Source organism: Cicer arietinum, chromosome 6 (genome assembly GCF_000331145.2).
Source record: "Cicer arietinum cultivar CDC Frontier isolate Library 1 chromosome 6, Cicar.CDCFrontier_v2.0, whole genome shotgun sequence".
Taxonomy (NCBI): domain Eukaryota; kingdom Viridiplantae; phylum Streptophyta; class Magnoliopsida; order Fabales; family Fabaceae; genus Cicer; species Cicer arietinum.
In genome coordinates, this window is record NC_021165.2 from 8,928,901 (window position 1) to 8,946,546 (window position 17,646).

General features: G+C 31.3%; 3 protein-coding genes, 2 non-coding genes and 1 pseudogene across 5 annotated transcripts in view; 4 read left to right on the forward strand and 2 right to left on the reverse strand.

The window, feature by feature from the left end:
- LOC101499182 (beta-amyrin 28-monooxygenase-like) overlaps positions 1–789 on the forward strand; it is a 3,148-nt gene extending 2,359 nt beyond the window's left edge. Inside the window, exons 4-5 of the mRNA XM_073370491.1 lie at positions 1–155; positions 309–789. The exon at positions 1–155 is cut by the window's left edge and continues 19 nt beyond it. Coding sequence (XP_073226592.1) covers positions 1–155; positions 309–611 — 458 coding nt within the window. The 3' untranslated portion in view covers positions 612–789. The remainder of the gene's footprint in view (positions 156–308) is intronic.
- Positions 790–1,290: 501 nt separating this feature from the next.
- LOC113787366 (U2 spliceosomal RNA) lies at positions 1,291–1,485 on the forward strand. Its single transcript, XR_003473873.1, has one exon. It is a non-coding gene; the product is annotated as a U2 spliceosomal RNA (small nuclear RNA).
- A 2,324-nt stretch (positions 1,486–3,809) lies between these two features.
- Positions 3,810–3,973, forward strand: LOC113787416 (U2 spliceosomal RNA; annotated as a pseudogene).
- A 3,731-nt stretch (positions 3,974–7,704) lies between these two features.
- On the forward strand, positions 7,705–7,899 carry LOC113787389 (U2 spliceosomal RNA). Its single transcript, XR_003473896.1, has one exon. It is a non-coding gene; the product is annotated as a U2 spliceosomal RNA (small nuclear RNA).
- A 1,072-nt stretch (positions 7,900–8,971) lies between these two features.
- On the reverse strand, positions 8,972–11,706 carry LOC101499502 (protein MET1, chloroplastic). The gene is made up of 7 exons (XM_004504153.4): positions 11,184–11,706; positions 10,297–10,403; positions 10,094–10,188; positions 9,866–9,942; positions 9,645–9,765; positions 9,411–9,470; positions 8,972–9,311 (listed from the first exon to the last, which is right to left on the reverse strand). Exons 1-7 carry the CDS (start codon positions 11,555–11,557, stop codon positions 9,168–9,170), a joined length of 978 nt encoding a protein of 325 aa, XP_004504210.1. The 5' UTR covers positions 11,558–11,706; the 3' UTR covers positions 8,972–9,167.
- Positions 11,707–11,985: 279 nt separating this feature from the next.
- LOC101499803 (probable serine/threonine-protein kinase PBL16) lies at positions 11,986–15,272 on the reverse strand. The gene is made up of 5 exons (XM_004504154.4): positions 15,068–15,272; positions 13,530–13,825; positions 13,211–13,346; positions 12,823–12,959; positions 11,986–12,738 (listed from the first exon to the last, which is right to left on the reverse strand). Exons 1-5 carry the CDS (start codon positions 15,129–15,131, stop codon positions 12,235–12,237), a joined length of 1,137 nt encoding a protein of 378 aa, XP_004504211.1. The 5' UTR covers positions 15,132–15,272; the 3' UTR covers positions 11,986–12,234.
- Between the last annotated feature and the right edge of the window lie 2,374 nt (positions 15,273–17,646).

Here is a 17,646-nt window from a genome sequence, read left to right on the forward strand (position 1 = left end):
GGGAGTTATTGCAATGGGAAGATATTCAGAAAATGAAATTCTCTTGGAATGTGGCATCTGAAGTTATGAGGCTGGCGCCGCCTGTCGGCGGTGCTTACAGAAAAGCTATCAAAGATTTCACCTATGCTGATTATAACATCCCTAATGAATGGAAGGTATTTTCATGTTTCTTGTTAAAAGTTTTGTTAAACACTCATTAAGATTCAAGGCAATGCTTCTATATGAGTATGAGAACCTAATGTATATGATGTTGATTATGTCATGATATGATATATATTTTAAAAATGTATTGATGGTGTTTCTGACAGTTGCATTGGAACACTCATACAACACACATGGATCCAACATTGTTCACAAATCCTGAAAAATTTGATGCTTCAAGGTTTGAAGGAGAAGGGCCAACACCTTATTCATATGTTCCATTTGGAGGAGGACCTAGAATGTGTTTGGGACAAGAGTTTGCTCGGTTAGAGATACTTGTGTTTATGCATAATATGGTAAAACGTTTTAAGTGGGATTTAGTTATTCCTCATGAGAAGTTCAAGTATGATCCTATGCTAGAACCTGAAAATGGACTTCCAATTCGACTTCAACCTCACCAATACACATAATATATTGATAAGAAGCTTTATTTATGAAGTTTTCATCTTATATATTAAACTGTTATGTTTGAATGTTATTTCATTTTGTATACCTGTTTTAAGATAATAACTTGAATTATTTTGATATCTTACTTATGCAGTTTACATAATTCATATATAGGATTTCTAATGAGGTTTTGATGTTTAAGATGTGGCAATTTTTATTTAACAAAAATTCATATCTGTATGTTTGCTTCTACAAATTTTACGTTTTAATTTTGATCACCTTAATTTAACATACAAGATAGCTGCATTGAAGACAACGAGAATCACATGAATAAATCCTGTGATAAAAATTGTATAACTCAGTTGGGCAACTGTATACTTATTTTTATTTGGAAAACCAAAATAGAATCTCAACAAGTAAAACCTGATTGCAATGATCCTAAATTTCCAATGGAGAAAATATAGAAAGGAAAAATAGTAGCACCAATAGGAAGGAAATGAAATCTGATTCTGATATACTAGTATTTGCAAGTGGGATCAACAGTCTGCCATGCAGAAACATTGCGCAGTTTTTAAGTAAGAAAGGAATTAGAAAGGGCAATCTTGAGTCCCAGCTGTTGCAAACAAGTCCCACCTCGGAGAGTTAGAGAAGCATCGCAAAAGATGTCAGATATAAAAAGTGAAGCAAGCAACATTTTAACTCATACCTTTCTCGGCCTTTTGGCTAAGATCAAGTGTAGTATCTGTTCTTATCAGTTTAATATCTGATATGTGGTCCAATGGATCACACGATATTAAATTTATTTTTTGAGGGGAAGAGTCCATTACAATAGCTTGCTATTGAGTCTCTTGAGTGTTGCCATTGCTTTGCACTATTGCATTGGCTGGCGCACCCCACCAATTCTAGTTTAATTGCTTTGTTCCCCATTAATAATACTCAATGTAAACTCTCTTTATTCTGTTGATTTTGAAATAGATTGCATGACAGTGGGGTTCATTAGCTATCTGATTCACGGTAAAACTATAGGAGTTCAAGATATGTGAAAGGGTCCTTTATGGGTATGGATCACGACATTTCATATAAGATTAAATGTTCTAATTTTTTAAATGGATATGCACCTTAAACCATAGTACACTGTGTGGTTAGTGGTCCACTAAAATCCAGAGCATGGAAAAAACAAACTGAAAACTAGACACTGTCATGAAAGGCAAAACAAAAATATAGGTTTCAAAGGCTAGGCTTACGAGGTAAATGTGGGTTGGAGCCTCAAACAGTACCCTCCAGTCTAAGCCAAAGCTTTGTTGGCACTACCTAAATAAACATACTGAGTAGCATGTCGGACATACATCAACCCTCACTTGTGTAATCTTCTAGTCAATATGGGACTTTGTGGATCCAAGATGGTGTAGTTTTTAATTGGTCTACTTGCTCCTCGCCAACTACTTTTGACATGTAATTGGCCCAAATTAGTCACTCTCATATATACAGGGGGTTAAATCTATTCAGCAAGTAATATAGAGACCGAATACACTAAAAAATATGATCAAAAACCAATGTTCAAGTAGTGAAAAGTAGCACATATAATATGTAAATTGAACCAACATGTATACCTGGTTTAAAGTAACAACAAGCAGCATTATAAGTTATAACTAGCAACTGCTGCTTCATCAGGTTCTGGCTTGTTCCCAAGACAGCCTCAAATTTCTGAGTGCTTCCTCATATTTAGCAGTCCTTCATCATTTAATCCATGAAAAGATTGTCAGGCAGGTATAATAAATTCTTTAAGTCGTAATATTCATTATTTTAAAATTCAGGATAGGAAACTACTAGTAATATTCCAAGATATTAAACGCAGAATGGAATTTCAAATAAAAAAAGTTTAGTTTCTTCCATATTTTTATATGTTGCAAATCAAATTTTATAAAACGCAATAATGACATAAGTGAAATAACAATCCTAGACAAGAAGTTGCACTTCATCTCTATTGTAGATTGAAGAATATACTTCCATTAAGAAATGTCAAGGGAAAGATAAATGAAGGAAAACTAGACAGAAAAAACAAAGAGTTTAGGAAAGAACACAATTTTTCTGAGTTGCCGAGTCTTACTTGTATTGTAGCAAGCCTTTTCCCCTATGAAGCATGGACACCTCTGGGATTAGTTCTGCCACTGTGTCCGACACTCGTACGAAACTAATACGACATCTTAAATAAGTGTTCCAAAAATAAAACTTGTTTCTCTTTTCGATTGTAGATACATCAATGAAGGTGAAAATCTATCACATATGTATCGATGTCGATGTCGGTGTCATATGTATCGTGTTTTATAAATCAAAGTCAAATTGTTTTATATAAGTTATCAATTGCTTGCATAAGCTATCCTGCAAACTCGTGGAAAATAAGTAGAAATCAACTATGGACATGTTATAAACTCTTTCTATAATCTCTTCAAACAGTCTCACAAGTGCTTATGTCAGTAGATAAACTCAAATATATCAATCCAAACTGTTACTAAGGCCTCCAATTAACGACATGATATACTACTAGTACTGATCACAAAGCTATAACAAACCATCTATCTAACTAAAAAATTGAAGGACATTTTAAGTTGGTCTCTTAAAATGATAAAATCAAATTGTTACCACATATATACCTCATGATAGATATATTCTATGCACCAAAATTAGTGAAAATGTCGTGATTGATACCACCAATATCTCTTTTATTTTTTTGAATAAGTTGTCTCTACCGGAATTAATTTTATTGAAAACACGTTAGACATTAAATATATATATATATATATCATAGCAAAAATTAAAATACGGATTCTCCACAAATTAACAATATTTTATAAGACAAATTCTATGGTACAATAAAAAACAGAGTATATATTGATATTTTAAATTTTTTCTTTAATTTGTCGACATATATATTACTATAATATTTATTAAAATTGACTAAATTAAGAGTTTTGGTAACAGATGACATACACTCAACTATTTGTGATTTAATTTTAATAGTTCAAACACATGTTAATTTTTTAATGCCCCATTAAAAATCATCATCTTATAATTAGCAAATATGTGTTATATACACTAACTAATAAACTCGAGTTATGATCCATTGAGTCCAAGCTGTTGCAAGGAAGTCCCACCTCAGAGAGTTAGAGCAGAAACACAGCAGATGTCAGATATAAAAAACACAGCAAGTCTAATTCCAAATCATACCTTTCTCGGCCTTTTGGCTAAGATCAAGTGTAGTATCTGTTCTTATCAGTTTAATATCTGATATGTGGTCCAATGGATAGAGTCCATTACAATAGCTTGCTATTGGGTCTCTTGAGTGTCGCCATTGTTTTGCACTATTGCATTGGCTGGCGCACCCCACCAATTCTAGTTTAATTAATTTGTTCCCCATTAATAATACTTTATGTAAACTCTAATGTCTGTATTTCTGTTTATATTGAATGAGATTGAAGTACATATGTGAGGTTCATAAAAGCATGGTGTGGGGTTCACTATTGCAAAACATAAAAGCATGGTGTGGGGTTCATTAGCTATCTGATTCACGTTAAAACTTCAGGAGTTCAAGGTACATATGTGAAAGGGTCCTTTGCTATTGGGTGTCGCCATTGTGTTGCACTGTTGCATTGCCCGGCATACCCCACCAATTCTAGTTCAACCACTTTGACCTATTTTAATAATACTGTATCTGAACTCTTATTTCTGTTCATTTTGAATGAGATTGAACAACAGTGGTGTGTGGTTCAGTAGCTATTAGATACGTTAAACTGTAGGAGTTCAAGGTTCATATGTGAAAGGGTCCTGAAGGGGTATGCACCGTAAACCATAGTACATTGTCTGGTTAGTGGTCCACTAAAATCCAGAGCATGGAAAAAACAAACTGAAAAATAGTACACTGTCATGAAGGTCAGTTGGAAAAATTGTATTCCTAATTACAACTGTTATCTGCCAAAACAACTGATATAGCCCCAGGTGCAAGCATATAAGATTATTGGCAGGGACGGAACTAGAAAAAAATGTTAAGGGTGGCTTACGTTAGCAAAACTACTAGCATTCAGACAACTTTAATCTGGTTGAAGAAAACAATAAGTGATGATTTGAGGCTAGGCTAACGAAGATTTGTGGTTTTGCAGGCAGCAGCCTGTTATCCCTCCAGTGTCATGAGTAAGTGTTCGCTGGCTCTGTGAAAAGTCTCAGAATCATCTCTCAACTTGGAGTGGGCAGGCCAACATGATGCAGACAGTAAGTATATTAGTTAGCATGTCGGACTATTATAAACACTCACCTGTGTGATACTTTAGTCAATATGGGACTTTGTGGATCCAAGATGGTGTGATATTTTAATTGGTCTACTTTCTCCTCGCCAACTACTTTTGACATGTTATTGGCCCAAATTAGTCACTCACATACAGGGGGTTAAATCTATTCAGCAAGTAATATAGGGACCGAAAACACTAAAAAATATGATCAAAAACCAAAATTCAAGTAGTGAAAAGTAGCACATATAATTTGTAAATTGAACCAACATGTATACCTGGTTTAAAGTAACAACAAGCAGCATTATAAGTTATAACTAGCAACTGCTGCTTCATCAGGTTCTGGCTTGTTCCCAAGACAGCCTCAAATTTCTGAGTGCTTCCTCATATTTAGCATTCCTTCATCATTTAATCCATGAAAAGATTGTCAGGCAGGTATAATAAATTCTTTAAGTCGTAATATTCATTATTTTAAAATTCAGGATAGGAAACTACTAGTAATATTCCAAGATATTAAACGCAGAATTGAATTTGAAATAAAAAAAGTTTAGTTTCTTCCATATTTTTATATGTTGCAAATCAAATTTTATAAAATGCGCAATAATGACATAAGTGAAATACCAATCCTAGACAAGAAGTTGCACTTCATCTCTATTGTAGATTGAAGAATATACTTCCATTAAGAAATGTCAAGGGAAAGATAAATGAAGGAAAACTAGACAGAAAAAACAAAGAGTTTAGGAAAGAACACAATTTTTCTGAGTTGCCGAGTCTTACTTGTATAGTAGCAAGCCTTTTCCCCTATGAAGCATGGACGCCTCAGGGATTAGTTATGTCACTGTGTCCGACACTCGTATGAAACTTATACGACATCTCAAATAAGTGTCCCAAAAATAAAGCTTGTTTCTCTTTGCTTCAACAAACCTTAGACATCTCAAACACATCTACAGAGGTTTAAAGATGCGTCAAAACAATGATGATTAATGATAGACTTAAAGACATGAAATTTAACTACAACATGTTTAGTTTTTCGATAGTAGGTACATCAATGAAGGTGAAAAACTATCACATGTGTATCAAAGTCGGTGTCCTATGTTTTGATTTTAGCAGGGTTGACGTGTCTTGTTTTGTTAGGTGTCCGTGTCGCAGTGTGTGCTTCACAGCTTCTCTCAAATCCTTTTCTCAGAGCTCTTTCATTTCTTTTTTCCTTATTTAGTTTTGCATCAGAAATTTTTACAACTTTGAGTAATGACAGTGGTAGTATCCCACATGGTAATAGATTACTGACATATTTCTATAGAAATGAAACATCTTATATAAAAGGGTTTGAAAATTTAAGGATTATTACAATTTTGCAGTTTTAGCATCATGAAACTTACTTGAATTTCCCTCACTCTGTTACTACACCAGAGTTTCTCTCAGCTCTGATGATCTCCTTTTCGGTTAATTCACCACCCGTTTCTATCTTTCCTGCGCAAAAATGGAAACCATGGTTCACGGGTCCATGAGCTAAGTTCATAAGTGACTAGAATAACACTTGAGTGAAACGATGCGAAAATGCATACACAATAAACTAACCATATCTCTTATGCATTCTCATGAATAACGGGCCAAATCTTTGTCGAACTGTGTACATTGTCCTTCCATATTTCACCGCTGGCCAAATTTCAGTCTCAAAAACAACACTGCAGATGTTGAACATATTGGTTCAGTCATATCTCAAACATTGTGGATCAAACTTCAAGTACACTGTACTATTTTTCAAAAGAATTTCTATGTTTTGATTGAAAAAAAAATGAATTTGAAGTTCATATATTCAAAAGGGCACCTCTTTTTATGTACATAGGACAACATCAAATTCCACTACCATATAAGCCAACCTTGACAAAATTAGGCCTCCAATTACTTGTTTTGAGCATGAATTAATATCACTAGTCTCGAAGTACTATAGTTATAAGAATCCAAAATCATAAGCTCAACCTTGATGAGTGGAGATCTTCTCCATTTAACGTACACTTCAATTGTCCTTCAATTGTTTGCATAGGCTATTGTGCAAAGCTCAGGGAAAATAAGTAGAAATCAACTATGGACATGTAATAAATTATTTCTATAAACTCTCTCAAACAATCTCCAAATGCCTATGTTAGTAGATAAACTCAAATATGTCAATCCAAACTGTTACTAAGGCGCTTCCAAATAACAACATGATATGCTACTAGTACTTATTACAAAGCTATAACAAATCATCTATCTAACTCAAAAACTGAAACACTCATTATAAAAAATAGAAAAAAAGATGAAAAGTACAAACAAACCTGGCAGGAAGGACTTTATCCCCAACAGTGAACGCTCCGACCATTGTCAACTTTGATACTCCAGTTGCAATAGAATCAACAAATTAAATATAGACCAAACACAACAAGAGTCAGATGAATAAACCCTGTCATAAAAATTGAATAATTTAGTTAGACAGTTCCATAATTTTTTATTTATTTGAAAAACCAAAATACAAACTCAACGAATAGAACTCTTGGTTTACAAAGATCCTAAAATTCCAAACATAAAAAATATAGATAGAAGAAAGTACTAAAAGTCCGGAAGCAGTAGGAAGTATAAATGATAGATGATTCAGATATATCATACATTAGCAAGTGTGATCAACAATCTGCCATATTGAGACTTTGTGCTTTTAATCTAAGTAAGAAAGAGGCTTTTTCCCAAATAACATACAAATATAAAGGTAAATGTAAACCTTGCATAGGAGTCCCACCTCGGAGAGAAAGAGAGACAACATAACAGATGTCAGATATAAGAAGCACAGCAAGCCTCTAATCAATTCATACCTTTCTCGGCCTTTTGGCTAAGATCAAGTGTAGTATCTGTTTTTATCAGTTTAATATCTGATATGTGGTCCAATGGATCACACGATATTAAATTTATTTCTTGAGGGGAAGAATCCGTTACAATAGCTTGCTATTGGGTTTCTTGAGTGTTGCCATTGCGTTGCACTATTGCATTGGCTGGCACACCCCACCAATTAAGTTTAATGATTCTATGATAATTGAATTTTTCTTCTAAAAGGTTTTCTTAATGAACATCAATCGGAAACCTTATTTCGTGGTCGAAGGTGCTAAATTTGGAAACAGTTACTCCACAATTTATGTTATCGACTTGGAAGGAGGATACTAGTATTTTGTTTGGATTTGTCATCATTCTCTCCTCGTTCAGAGACAGTCTTTTAATTTTTTAAAAACTAGACTCAACTTATTTTCATGTTTATTCGAAAGACAGCTAGATTTTCAATTAACTTTCTCATTAAAAAAAAATATAGTAGTTTATTACCCTTCTAAGTTGCATTTGCAAAATGAGTCAACAATCTTCAGGGAAACGTTGCCACAAGCGGCTACATAATGTCCCACATCGCGTATATAAACTTTAATCAAGCATCGGAAACAACCACAGCTTCAAATAAAAGATCACAAGGGTCCAATTCTGAAAATTATTTATCAAACTTCTCAAATTTGTATTGGGTCTGAGGGATCCAAAGAAACAAATGCTCTACAGAAGTAGAGGGCTGAAAAACCTATTAATATTATTAGGTGAATATTTATCGCCTCTAATTTTGTCTTCCCACTCACAAAATACACTACTAGCATTTAAAATTGTTAAAATTATTCTTCATTGTCGCTATCATCAATCCAAACATATTCAACTCAATTTTTTAAATTAAAACCAATGAACTTTTCTATTTCATCAAACTCATAAATAGGAAATCCATAAAGAAATAAAATCTCTCACTCCCTCTTGTTGTTTCGTGATTAATTTGATGAGATGAAGTTAGAGTTGGGAAGCTTCAGGTGGGAAATATTGATGCATAATAAAAACCATAGCAACAATAGTGTTAAAACCATGATTTGTAGGCACTCTATTTTCATTGCACCTATTTTAGATTTTATTTGTTTACAAAACCAATCGAACATGAAAGCCTTCCACTTCAATCTTCTTCAATGTTCATTCTGCTGCATGTTCATAATCAGTTGTTTGATTTGGGTTGATGATAGCTAAAAGTAACTTTATAAATAATTAAAAGAACTGTCCTATTATAATTGTTGTTGAAAATGGACAGTTTTATTGATCATAATAAGTTTCTTATATCAAACTATTACATATGAGTATAATAACAAGATCCCACCGAAGTGACAAAAAATGAGACCTGTAGTTAACAACAAAAATATACATTGAGAAATCAAATGTGATGGAATCAAATTGCTCAGCCAATTCTTTTGTATCCACACAAAAGGGTTATTTCTTATCAAATATTCCAAAAATAGATTTGATGGCATTGATAGCACTCTCATTGATAAACGATTCATCGAATCTTTTCAATAACGGATCGAATTCTGCCGACGTCCTTGCGTTAGCAAGGTCAGGATCAGTTCTGATTCTCTGTTAATAAAAAATAAAAATAAAAATAAAAACAAAAGTGTTAGGCCACTTATTAGCATATATGAGATAATGTATAACTTCAAGAGCAATAGTTATCACCTTGAAGTCTTCAAAACCAGAAAGCAAAGCTTCTTCAAGTGAAGAAAGTGCAGCTTGAATCTGTTTGAGACTCAATACATTAATAGTATGATAATGATTATAAACACTTACTTGTGTCATATTCTAGACAATATGGGACTTTGTGGTTTCAATATGATTAAAAAAAAAAAAAACCAATGGTCAAAGTAGTGAAAAAAGCAACACAAATAATTTGTAAATTGAACAAACCTATACCTGGTTTAGCTTAGAGTAACAACAAGCAACATTGTAACTTGCAACTGCTGCTTCATCAGGTTCTGGCTTTGATCCCAAAACAGACTCAAACTTCTCTAGTGCTTCCTCATATTTAGCACTCCTTTAGCATATGTATATATGTTGCAAAACAAATTTCATAAAATGCACAATAACAACATATGTGGAGTAATAGTTCTAGACAAGAAGTCTTAGAGTCTTACTTGTATAGACGCAAGCCTTCTCTCAAATCCTTTTCTCGGAGCTCTTTCATTTCTTTTTTCCTTAAGTAGTTTTGCATCTGAAATTTTTGCTTGCAAGTTTGAGAATGACAATGGTTGTATCCCACATGGAAATAGAGTAGTGACATCTTACTATAGAAGATAAAACATCTTATATAAAAGGCTTTAAAGATTATTACGATTTTGCAGTTTTAACATCATGAAACTTACTTGAATTTCCCTCACTCTGCTACTAACTACACCAGAGTTTCTCTCAGCTCTGATGATCTCCTTTTCGGTTAACTCACCACCCGTTTCTATCTTTCCTGTAAAAAAATGGAAACAACAGTTCGGCGAACTGTGAGCTACGCTCGCAAGTGACTAGACCAGTATTTGAAGGAAACATTGGTAGAATGCATACACGATAAACTAACCATATCTTTTCTGCATTCTCATGAGTAACGGGCCAATTCGTTGGCGAATTGTGTACATTGTCCTCCCGTATTCCGCAGCTGGCCAAATTTCGGTCCCAAAAACAGCACTGTAGACGATGTTAAACATTTTGGTTCAGTCATAACTCAACCACTCAAACATACAGTACATTCTTTTACTTTTCAAAAAATAAATTTGAAGTTCATATATGCAAAATGACACCTCATTTAATGTACATAGGACAACTTCTAGACCACACAAAGACATACATTGCTATTACTAAATCTTATAAAGCATTAAATTCAAATTCAAAGGATGTGTTCATCAGCAGATTTTTCATGTAACATCAAATTCCACAACCATATATGCCAACCTCGATTAAATTAGGCCTCCAATTACCTGTTTTGAGCATGACATGATATCACTAATCTTAAAGTACTAAAGTCATATTCAAACAGGTGATTCATCACTATATTTTTAACGCAATATCAAAATCCACAATCATAAGCTTAACCTTGACTTAAGGCCCTCTTTGGATAACCCCTTATTTAAACACTTAAAACACAAACACGTATCATATAATATAAGTACTTATGTATAAGCTATTTCAATGACAAGATAAATTAAAGTCAAACTATTTTTATACATGTTATAAGTTGTTTTCATAATCTATCTTGCGGAGCTTACATAAATAAGTTGAAAAAATCTTATGGACATGTCATAAGTGCTTTCCATACAGGTCCTAAGGCCTCCATATAACTAAACATCTTGATTCTTGAACATGATATGCTAGTAGTACTGATCACAAAGCTATACCAAACCATTCTCTCTAAAAAGAAAAAGAATTCCATTATAAAAAAGAAAAATAAGATGAAGAGTGGAAACAAACCTAGTGGCAAGAACTTTATCCCCAACATTGAAAACTCCAGCTTTGTCAGCTGAACCTCCAGGTGCAATAGCATCAATGTAAGTTCCACCATCTCTTCCCTTAACAAATTTGATTCCATAAGGTTGATCAATCTCTACCTCATACTCTTCATATGGTTCCTCATCTCCTTCACTCTCTTGTTTGGATGCATCGGTTGAAGCCTTAACCACAAAAAGGAAGGGCCTTGACAAAAGGGTGTTTGAGAAAGAGTGGTTTCTTGAAGAAAACAACTTGGTGGTGGGAAAAAAATAAGTTGGATTTTGCTTAGAGTTTATTTTTGGGAATGAAAGTGAAGAGTAAAGAGATGAGTGAGTAGACATAGATGATAATGACATGGTTATTATGCTAAACTAAGAAAAAGAACAAAACTTGGAGGAGTATGAATGAAAATTGTTGAATTATGGAAAGAAGAAGAGAGAACAATGTTATGTTTCTATGTTTGTCCGCAAAGACAAAGATGAGAGGTTCTGAGTGTAGATTTGCTGAAGTGGTTCTCAACAAGCACATCCATTTAATTCACTAGTATCATGCCACGTGTACACCTATTTTCATAAATGGTTGTTTTTCTCTCGATATAAGATAAATTAATTAAACAGAAATTATTTTTTAATATATTTTATTTCATTGAAATTTTTTTAATGGTAGAAAAAATTACTAGTCAAATCAAAACAAAAACATTGCCGTTTGAAATTGTCTATTATTTTGTATTTTACAAATCATTAATTAACCCAGTAAAAAAATATTTGATCATATTTACAATTGATAGAGGAAATATGAATATTATTAAAAGAACAGAACACCTAATAATGTGCTGCCATTGCTTGTTTGTTTCTGTTTAAATTGACATTAGTCCATACATAAATCCCATTGCATAGGACAACCAAAATGTTGAAACACAAATAAAGAAAAAAGATAAAATAGAAAGAAAATGCCTAAATGTGAAGTAAAGGCAAAACCTGTCCCTAGAAATAAAATTTATATATAAGCTAAAAACAATGAAGCTTATAACTAATTAATTTTGATGTTTACTTTGATCATGATGAGATTCAGTGATAATAGTAAATGTTTTTTGAATAGGGAGCTGAGTGTATGTAGTCAAAGGTTCCAATGAATCAACAATATCTCTCATAAGTGGTCTTGCTTTAGGATTCTTGTTCAAGCAATGATATACAAGCATTGCAGCTTTGTGAACTCCTTTGAGTGGAAAATCACCTTCTAGCCTTGGATCAATAATGTTTAGCAATTTCTTCTTTTCTTTAAGCAATGGAAGAGCCCATTCTGTTAGGTTCTGTTCTCTGGCTGGTCTTAATTTGTCTAAAGATTTTCTTCCAGTCAAAAGTTCAAGAAGAACAACACCAAAACTATAAACATCACTTCTTGGAGAAAGATGACCTGTCATAATGTATTCAGGTGCAGCATATCCATATGTTCCCATGATTCTAGTAGAAACATGGGACTTGTCTCCAACAGGTCCATCTTTAGCAAGCCCAAAATCAGAAAGCTTTGCATTATAATCCTGTAGTTTGTCAAACACACATGACACATAATTAAATAAATAAATAAAAAGATTATGGTATGTATGAATTTTGATCTTACTAACCAGGTCCAATAAAATATTAGATGTCTTAAAATCACGATAGATGACAGGTTTATCTGCTTCATGAAGAAATGCAAGTCCCTTTGCAGCACCATATGCAATCTTCATTCTTATAGACCATGGTAACGGAACCAAAATTTCTGCAATATATACACACAAATCCATTCAATATTCATCCTATTCAAATCCATGAACTATACAATCACTGTATGGTATTATTTCTTCTTTGTTTTTAATTTCCTAAGTTTGATATTATTTCATAAACAAACAAAAATGCACCGAAATCATTTCCAAAAGCAACATTATAGTCTCATATATGCATGGCCACCCTAATAACATGTTCTACTAAGTAATTAATTATGTCGACCTAAGCTTTAATATCAATACTTACTTGAGAACAAATTGTTTTCCACACTTCCCCGTGCCATATACTCATATATTAGCACCCTATGTTCGTTTTCGCAGCAATATCCAATTAATTTTACCAAATTTGCATGTGAAAGCTGCCCCAAAAATATTACTTCTGCCTACAAATCAAACAAATTCATAATTAATCTAAAAATGTTGTTTCTTGCATTACATCATCGTGATTTTGTAGTTACGCTAAAACTACATTTGACTGTAATTCTCTGCAATATCAAAGACCACGACATGATTGTGTGGTGAATTTATTAAACAAAATAGTAATGTATATAGAAATATATATATACCAGCCATTCTCTATGACCTTGATGGCTATTGTCACCGTCATGAACCTTAACAGCAACAGGAAGAGAAGGAAGTCCTTCCCTTAACTCTTCAGAAATAAAGCCTTTATAAACACTTCCAAATCCACCTCCTCCTAACACACGATCTGGTCTAAAATTTCCAGTTATTATCTTTAGCTCTTTATATGTGAATGCAATCAATGGATTTGCAGCTGAATCACGCCTAAGATCTTCAACTTCTTTAGGATTTGATGGTAACTTGCTATCATCATGCCTTTCTTTTATTGCCTGGTTTTTTTCTTTTCGTCAATTAAAATCACAAGTCAGAACAAATCTTATAATATGCACATTTAAATTGTCAAAATGTAACATATTAAATAGATATTATGTTCTCGAATCTAGACCACAGTAGAAAATATATAATTTAATAATATCGCAATTGTCGTAGAAAATATAACATTGTTTTAAGTATATGGCCGATTATAACTTTGCCTTAATGTCACATTGTATTATTATTTCAAAAATGTATGTGCAAAAATTGCTTACACTATAACATGATAGTACGAAACATAAAAAGGAAAATAAATGTTGCAACAATATATATATATATATATATATATATTTAAAAGTAGTTAAAAACTTATAATTAAAATTAGACATTTTTAATAATTTGATGATTAATATATTTGATTGATATATATAAAAATATAGATACACAAGTGGGATAATGGGAACATAAAATGTGAAGTAACCCAATTATATTTTTAAAACACACCGCCAGTTCTTTATAGAAAAAACATTTTACTTAATAATATAAAAACTCTACTTGTTATTAAGAGGTTAATTTCCACGTAATAACAAGTCTATGCCAACCCGCTTTTGAAGCAGACATAAAGAAAAAGTTGATTAGTTCATGCTAGCTAACACCTTCTATGTTCAACCAACTTTAGAAACTTTAAAAGATAATTTGAAGACTTCTCTTTGCAGGATATTTTAGTTTTTTTGTTTACCAAAATTATTTCTATTTTTATTTTCTTTTTAAAAAAAATCAATTATTTGCATAAAATTAGAAGGAAAAAAATTCATGAAGGTGGTATATGTATATTTGAAAATTAAAATCATCAATGAGTTTGCCTCTAAGGACAAACTATATATGATGCTTTAACGTCAGATTTCAAATTATTTAATTACTATAACACCAATAAAAAAAAAGGGTTAATGAGAAAGTAAGAAAGGAAACACAAAGGCTCCAGAATATGAAAGTCTTAACAATAATATCCACATATTTAGCATATTGAAGATTAAAAAAAGGAAAAAATCAAAATGAAAACAAAGAAGAAAGAGATGAATAAAACATTTTTAGAGAGAAGAGAATCAAGGCATCTAATCAAATTGGCTCTAACAAAAACACCACAAAAAAAAAAAAAAAAAAAAAAAACATTTCCAAAAACTGATAAATAAATAATTATTACCCAAAATCATATGAAGAAAGTTATTCAAAATAGAGAGAAAGGACATTTTTAAAATTTTGTGAAACCAACCTGATTTTGCATTGGATGAGACTCTATAATCTGATGATTCCAACCTATAGCAACAATTTCCCATTATGCCAAAAATTCAAATACAGCTTTGAAGTTTGCACTAGCAAGCTCTTTAATTTACAAACACCCCATCACAAAAAAAAAAAAAAATATAGAAACTTTTTTTTCTCTCTAGTGTTTATTTATTTCTCACCCTCAATTAAAACACATGGTTTAGATTATAGACCAAGAAATTGAAATTAATTATATAAAAAAAAAAAACGTGGCATACAAAATTAGAGTGTGAATGGAGACATTTTGGAAAAGGATAGAAAGAAAGAGTGAGAGATAATTTAGTGATGGCAATGATGGGGTTTGAGTGAGTGTTGTGTATTGATGAGTTGTGTTGGCTTGGCTATGGGAGAAGATGGATGGACCCACAAAGAGAATGAATTAGGTGTGTTAATTTGTAGTGATTCAAAATGTGGCTTAGTGCACTTTCATGTTAGTGCGCATAGAAGGTGCTTCTTCTATTACATAATGGATACCACCAATCTTTTTCCATCATTCTCTATATATCTCTTCTCTTTGTCTTTCTTCTCACTTTTTTTTTTTTTAGGAAACTTGCAACAACCTTACCTATTCTCTTATATATAGTATTTTAGTGGAAAAAAATTTAAATTAAGAGACAAACATGCAAAGTCAATAATAACCTCCGATCAAGAAATTATGTATAATAAAATTTATATAATTTATTAATATAAAAATATTAAATTTAAATTCAAGTCATAATTAATACGAACGAAAATTTCAACCGTATGAATTTTTTTTTCTAGTTAGATTTTCACACATTCATACAATCAAATATTCATAATTATTGTTCAATTAAGATCGAATAATTTAAATTTAAAATTAATATTTTTAGATCATATAATCGAAAATTGGAAAATCACTAATATTTTTTTACCGTGTAAGTGTAAATGCATCAATATATTTATATAACAAGTCGAGTTTATAACCGGTTGACTTTTTCAATCTATTCACTAACTTGTGTATTTTTTTGAAGAAAAAAATGTATTGGTACTTTTTTGTCCTAGACCAATAAAAATGGCCATAACCAATAAAGTGAGTTATTTGGCTATTTAGAATATTATCGTATAATTTAGCAACTAGCTAAAAAGCACTTCGAGTAATGGCTTTTTTTAATGAAAAGAAAGTGTATTATTAATGTGTTTCATTTATTTTTTCCTTTACTTTTTTTATATCATAGTGCACCCCTTAATAGATTTAGTCTAGTGGTTTATCTATATGCCGTGATGATTGAATAATCTAAGATGATAATGTGTAATAGAAGAAGAGTATGCCATCATAAAAAAAGTGTGCCAATAGATGGATTTTTCTTCTAAAAACATGGTAATAAAAAAAATATTATCAATTAAAGTGATATAAATTATTATTCTATAATTATTGTCAAATAGATTTAAATATTAACCTTTAAAATTATAATATCAAATTATTAATAATTAACACAGAGTTAACACCTTACGAATGAAATTCAATTTAAATAAAAGAGGTGGAAAATTAAGATGCAAATATAAGAACTTCTTAAAATAGGAAATGGTGTCCCAAAAAGCAAATAGAATAAATTAAACTTAAATTTGTACAAAAGTAGCTAAGCCAAAGTTTAGGCGTGCGGTTTTTGCTAGATAATTATTTTTCTAAATTTTCTTTATCCTTTATGTTTCTTCAAATATATATATATATATATATATATATATCATTAATGTAAATTAATTTTATATTAATATTTAATATAAATTATTAATATTAATATCTTATTTTTATGATTGTAGTTTCTATCAATTAATATATGATCAATTATTTATGTTATTTATTATAGTAAAACTGTTTATACAGACAATTTTACATTATCAATGTATGCGTTATTAAATATTTTTTACTCAAATTATCACCTTTGTTGAATGCAAATTAAAAAATAGGATAAAATTACATATGGTTTTTTATATTATTTAGTTGTAATACACCTATTCTTTATTTCTTCGGGTCTAGGTCCTTTATATTTTGAATCTTGTTCAAGTTAATCTTGTTTTTATTTTTTATTTTCTAGTCTTGTTTTTCTTTTTTTTTTTATTATAAAATATTCACGTGATATGTCATATATAATTATTGTTAATAATTTAACTTTTTAAAATAATTTTTTATTGCAAACAAAAAACTCATAAAAAGATATGAATAACATCAATTTTAGTGTTATTTTCACCTTCATCTTTTTCTAAATTCAAAATCCTCGAATATTATTCAATTAACTTTAAATTTACCAAACTCTTGAAATCCAAAAACTTAATCACTCTTTGTGAAATTATGCAATAATCGTTAACAAGTTCTTTTGTATTTGAAAGTTTCTCTTCATCTTTTTCCTCCAGATTATTTCATATTTGTACATTTCGGTACATGTCATAAAAGATGTTCAAACATCCCCAAAATCCCAGAGGAATAGGATTATAGGAAGGAAGGAAAAATAGTGGAGCTTACCTATGAATTCTTTTTTGAGATTACTATTATAAAAAAATATAAATAAA

Bases quoted from the DNA above. Each gene is read 5' to 3' on its own strand.
- LOC101499803 (XM_004504154.4), bottom strand. From the start codon at position 15,131: ATGGGAAATTGTTGCTATAGGTTGGAATCATCAGATTATAGAGTCTCA. The intron at 13,347-13,529 runs GTATATATATAT...TTTGATTTGTAG, and splicing joins AAGGTCATAGAGAATGGCTG to GCAGAAGTAATATTTTTGGG. The intron at 12,960-13,210 runs GTAAGTATTGAT...TATATATTGCAG, and splicing joins GGAAAACAATTTGTTCTCAA to AAATTTTGGTTCCGTTACCA.
- LOC101499502 (XM_004504153.4), bottom strand. From the start codon at position 11,557: ATGTCATTATCATCTATGTCTACTCACTCATCTCTTTACTCTTCACTT. The intron at 10,189-10,296 runs GTTAGTTTATCG...ATTTTTTTACAG, and splicing joins GAGAATGCAGAAAAGATATG to GAAAGATAGAAACGGGTGGT. The intron at 9,943-10,093 runs GTAAGTTTCATG...CAAAAATTTCAG, and splicing joins GCAGAGTGAGGGAAATTCAA to ATGCAAAACTACTTAAGGAA.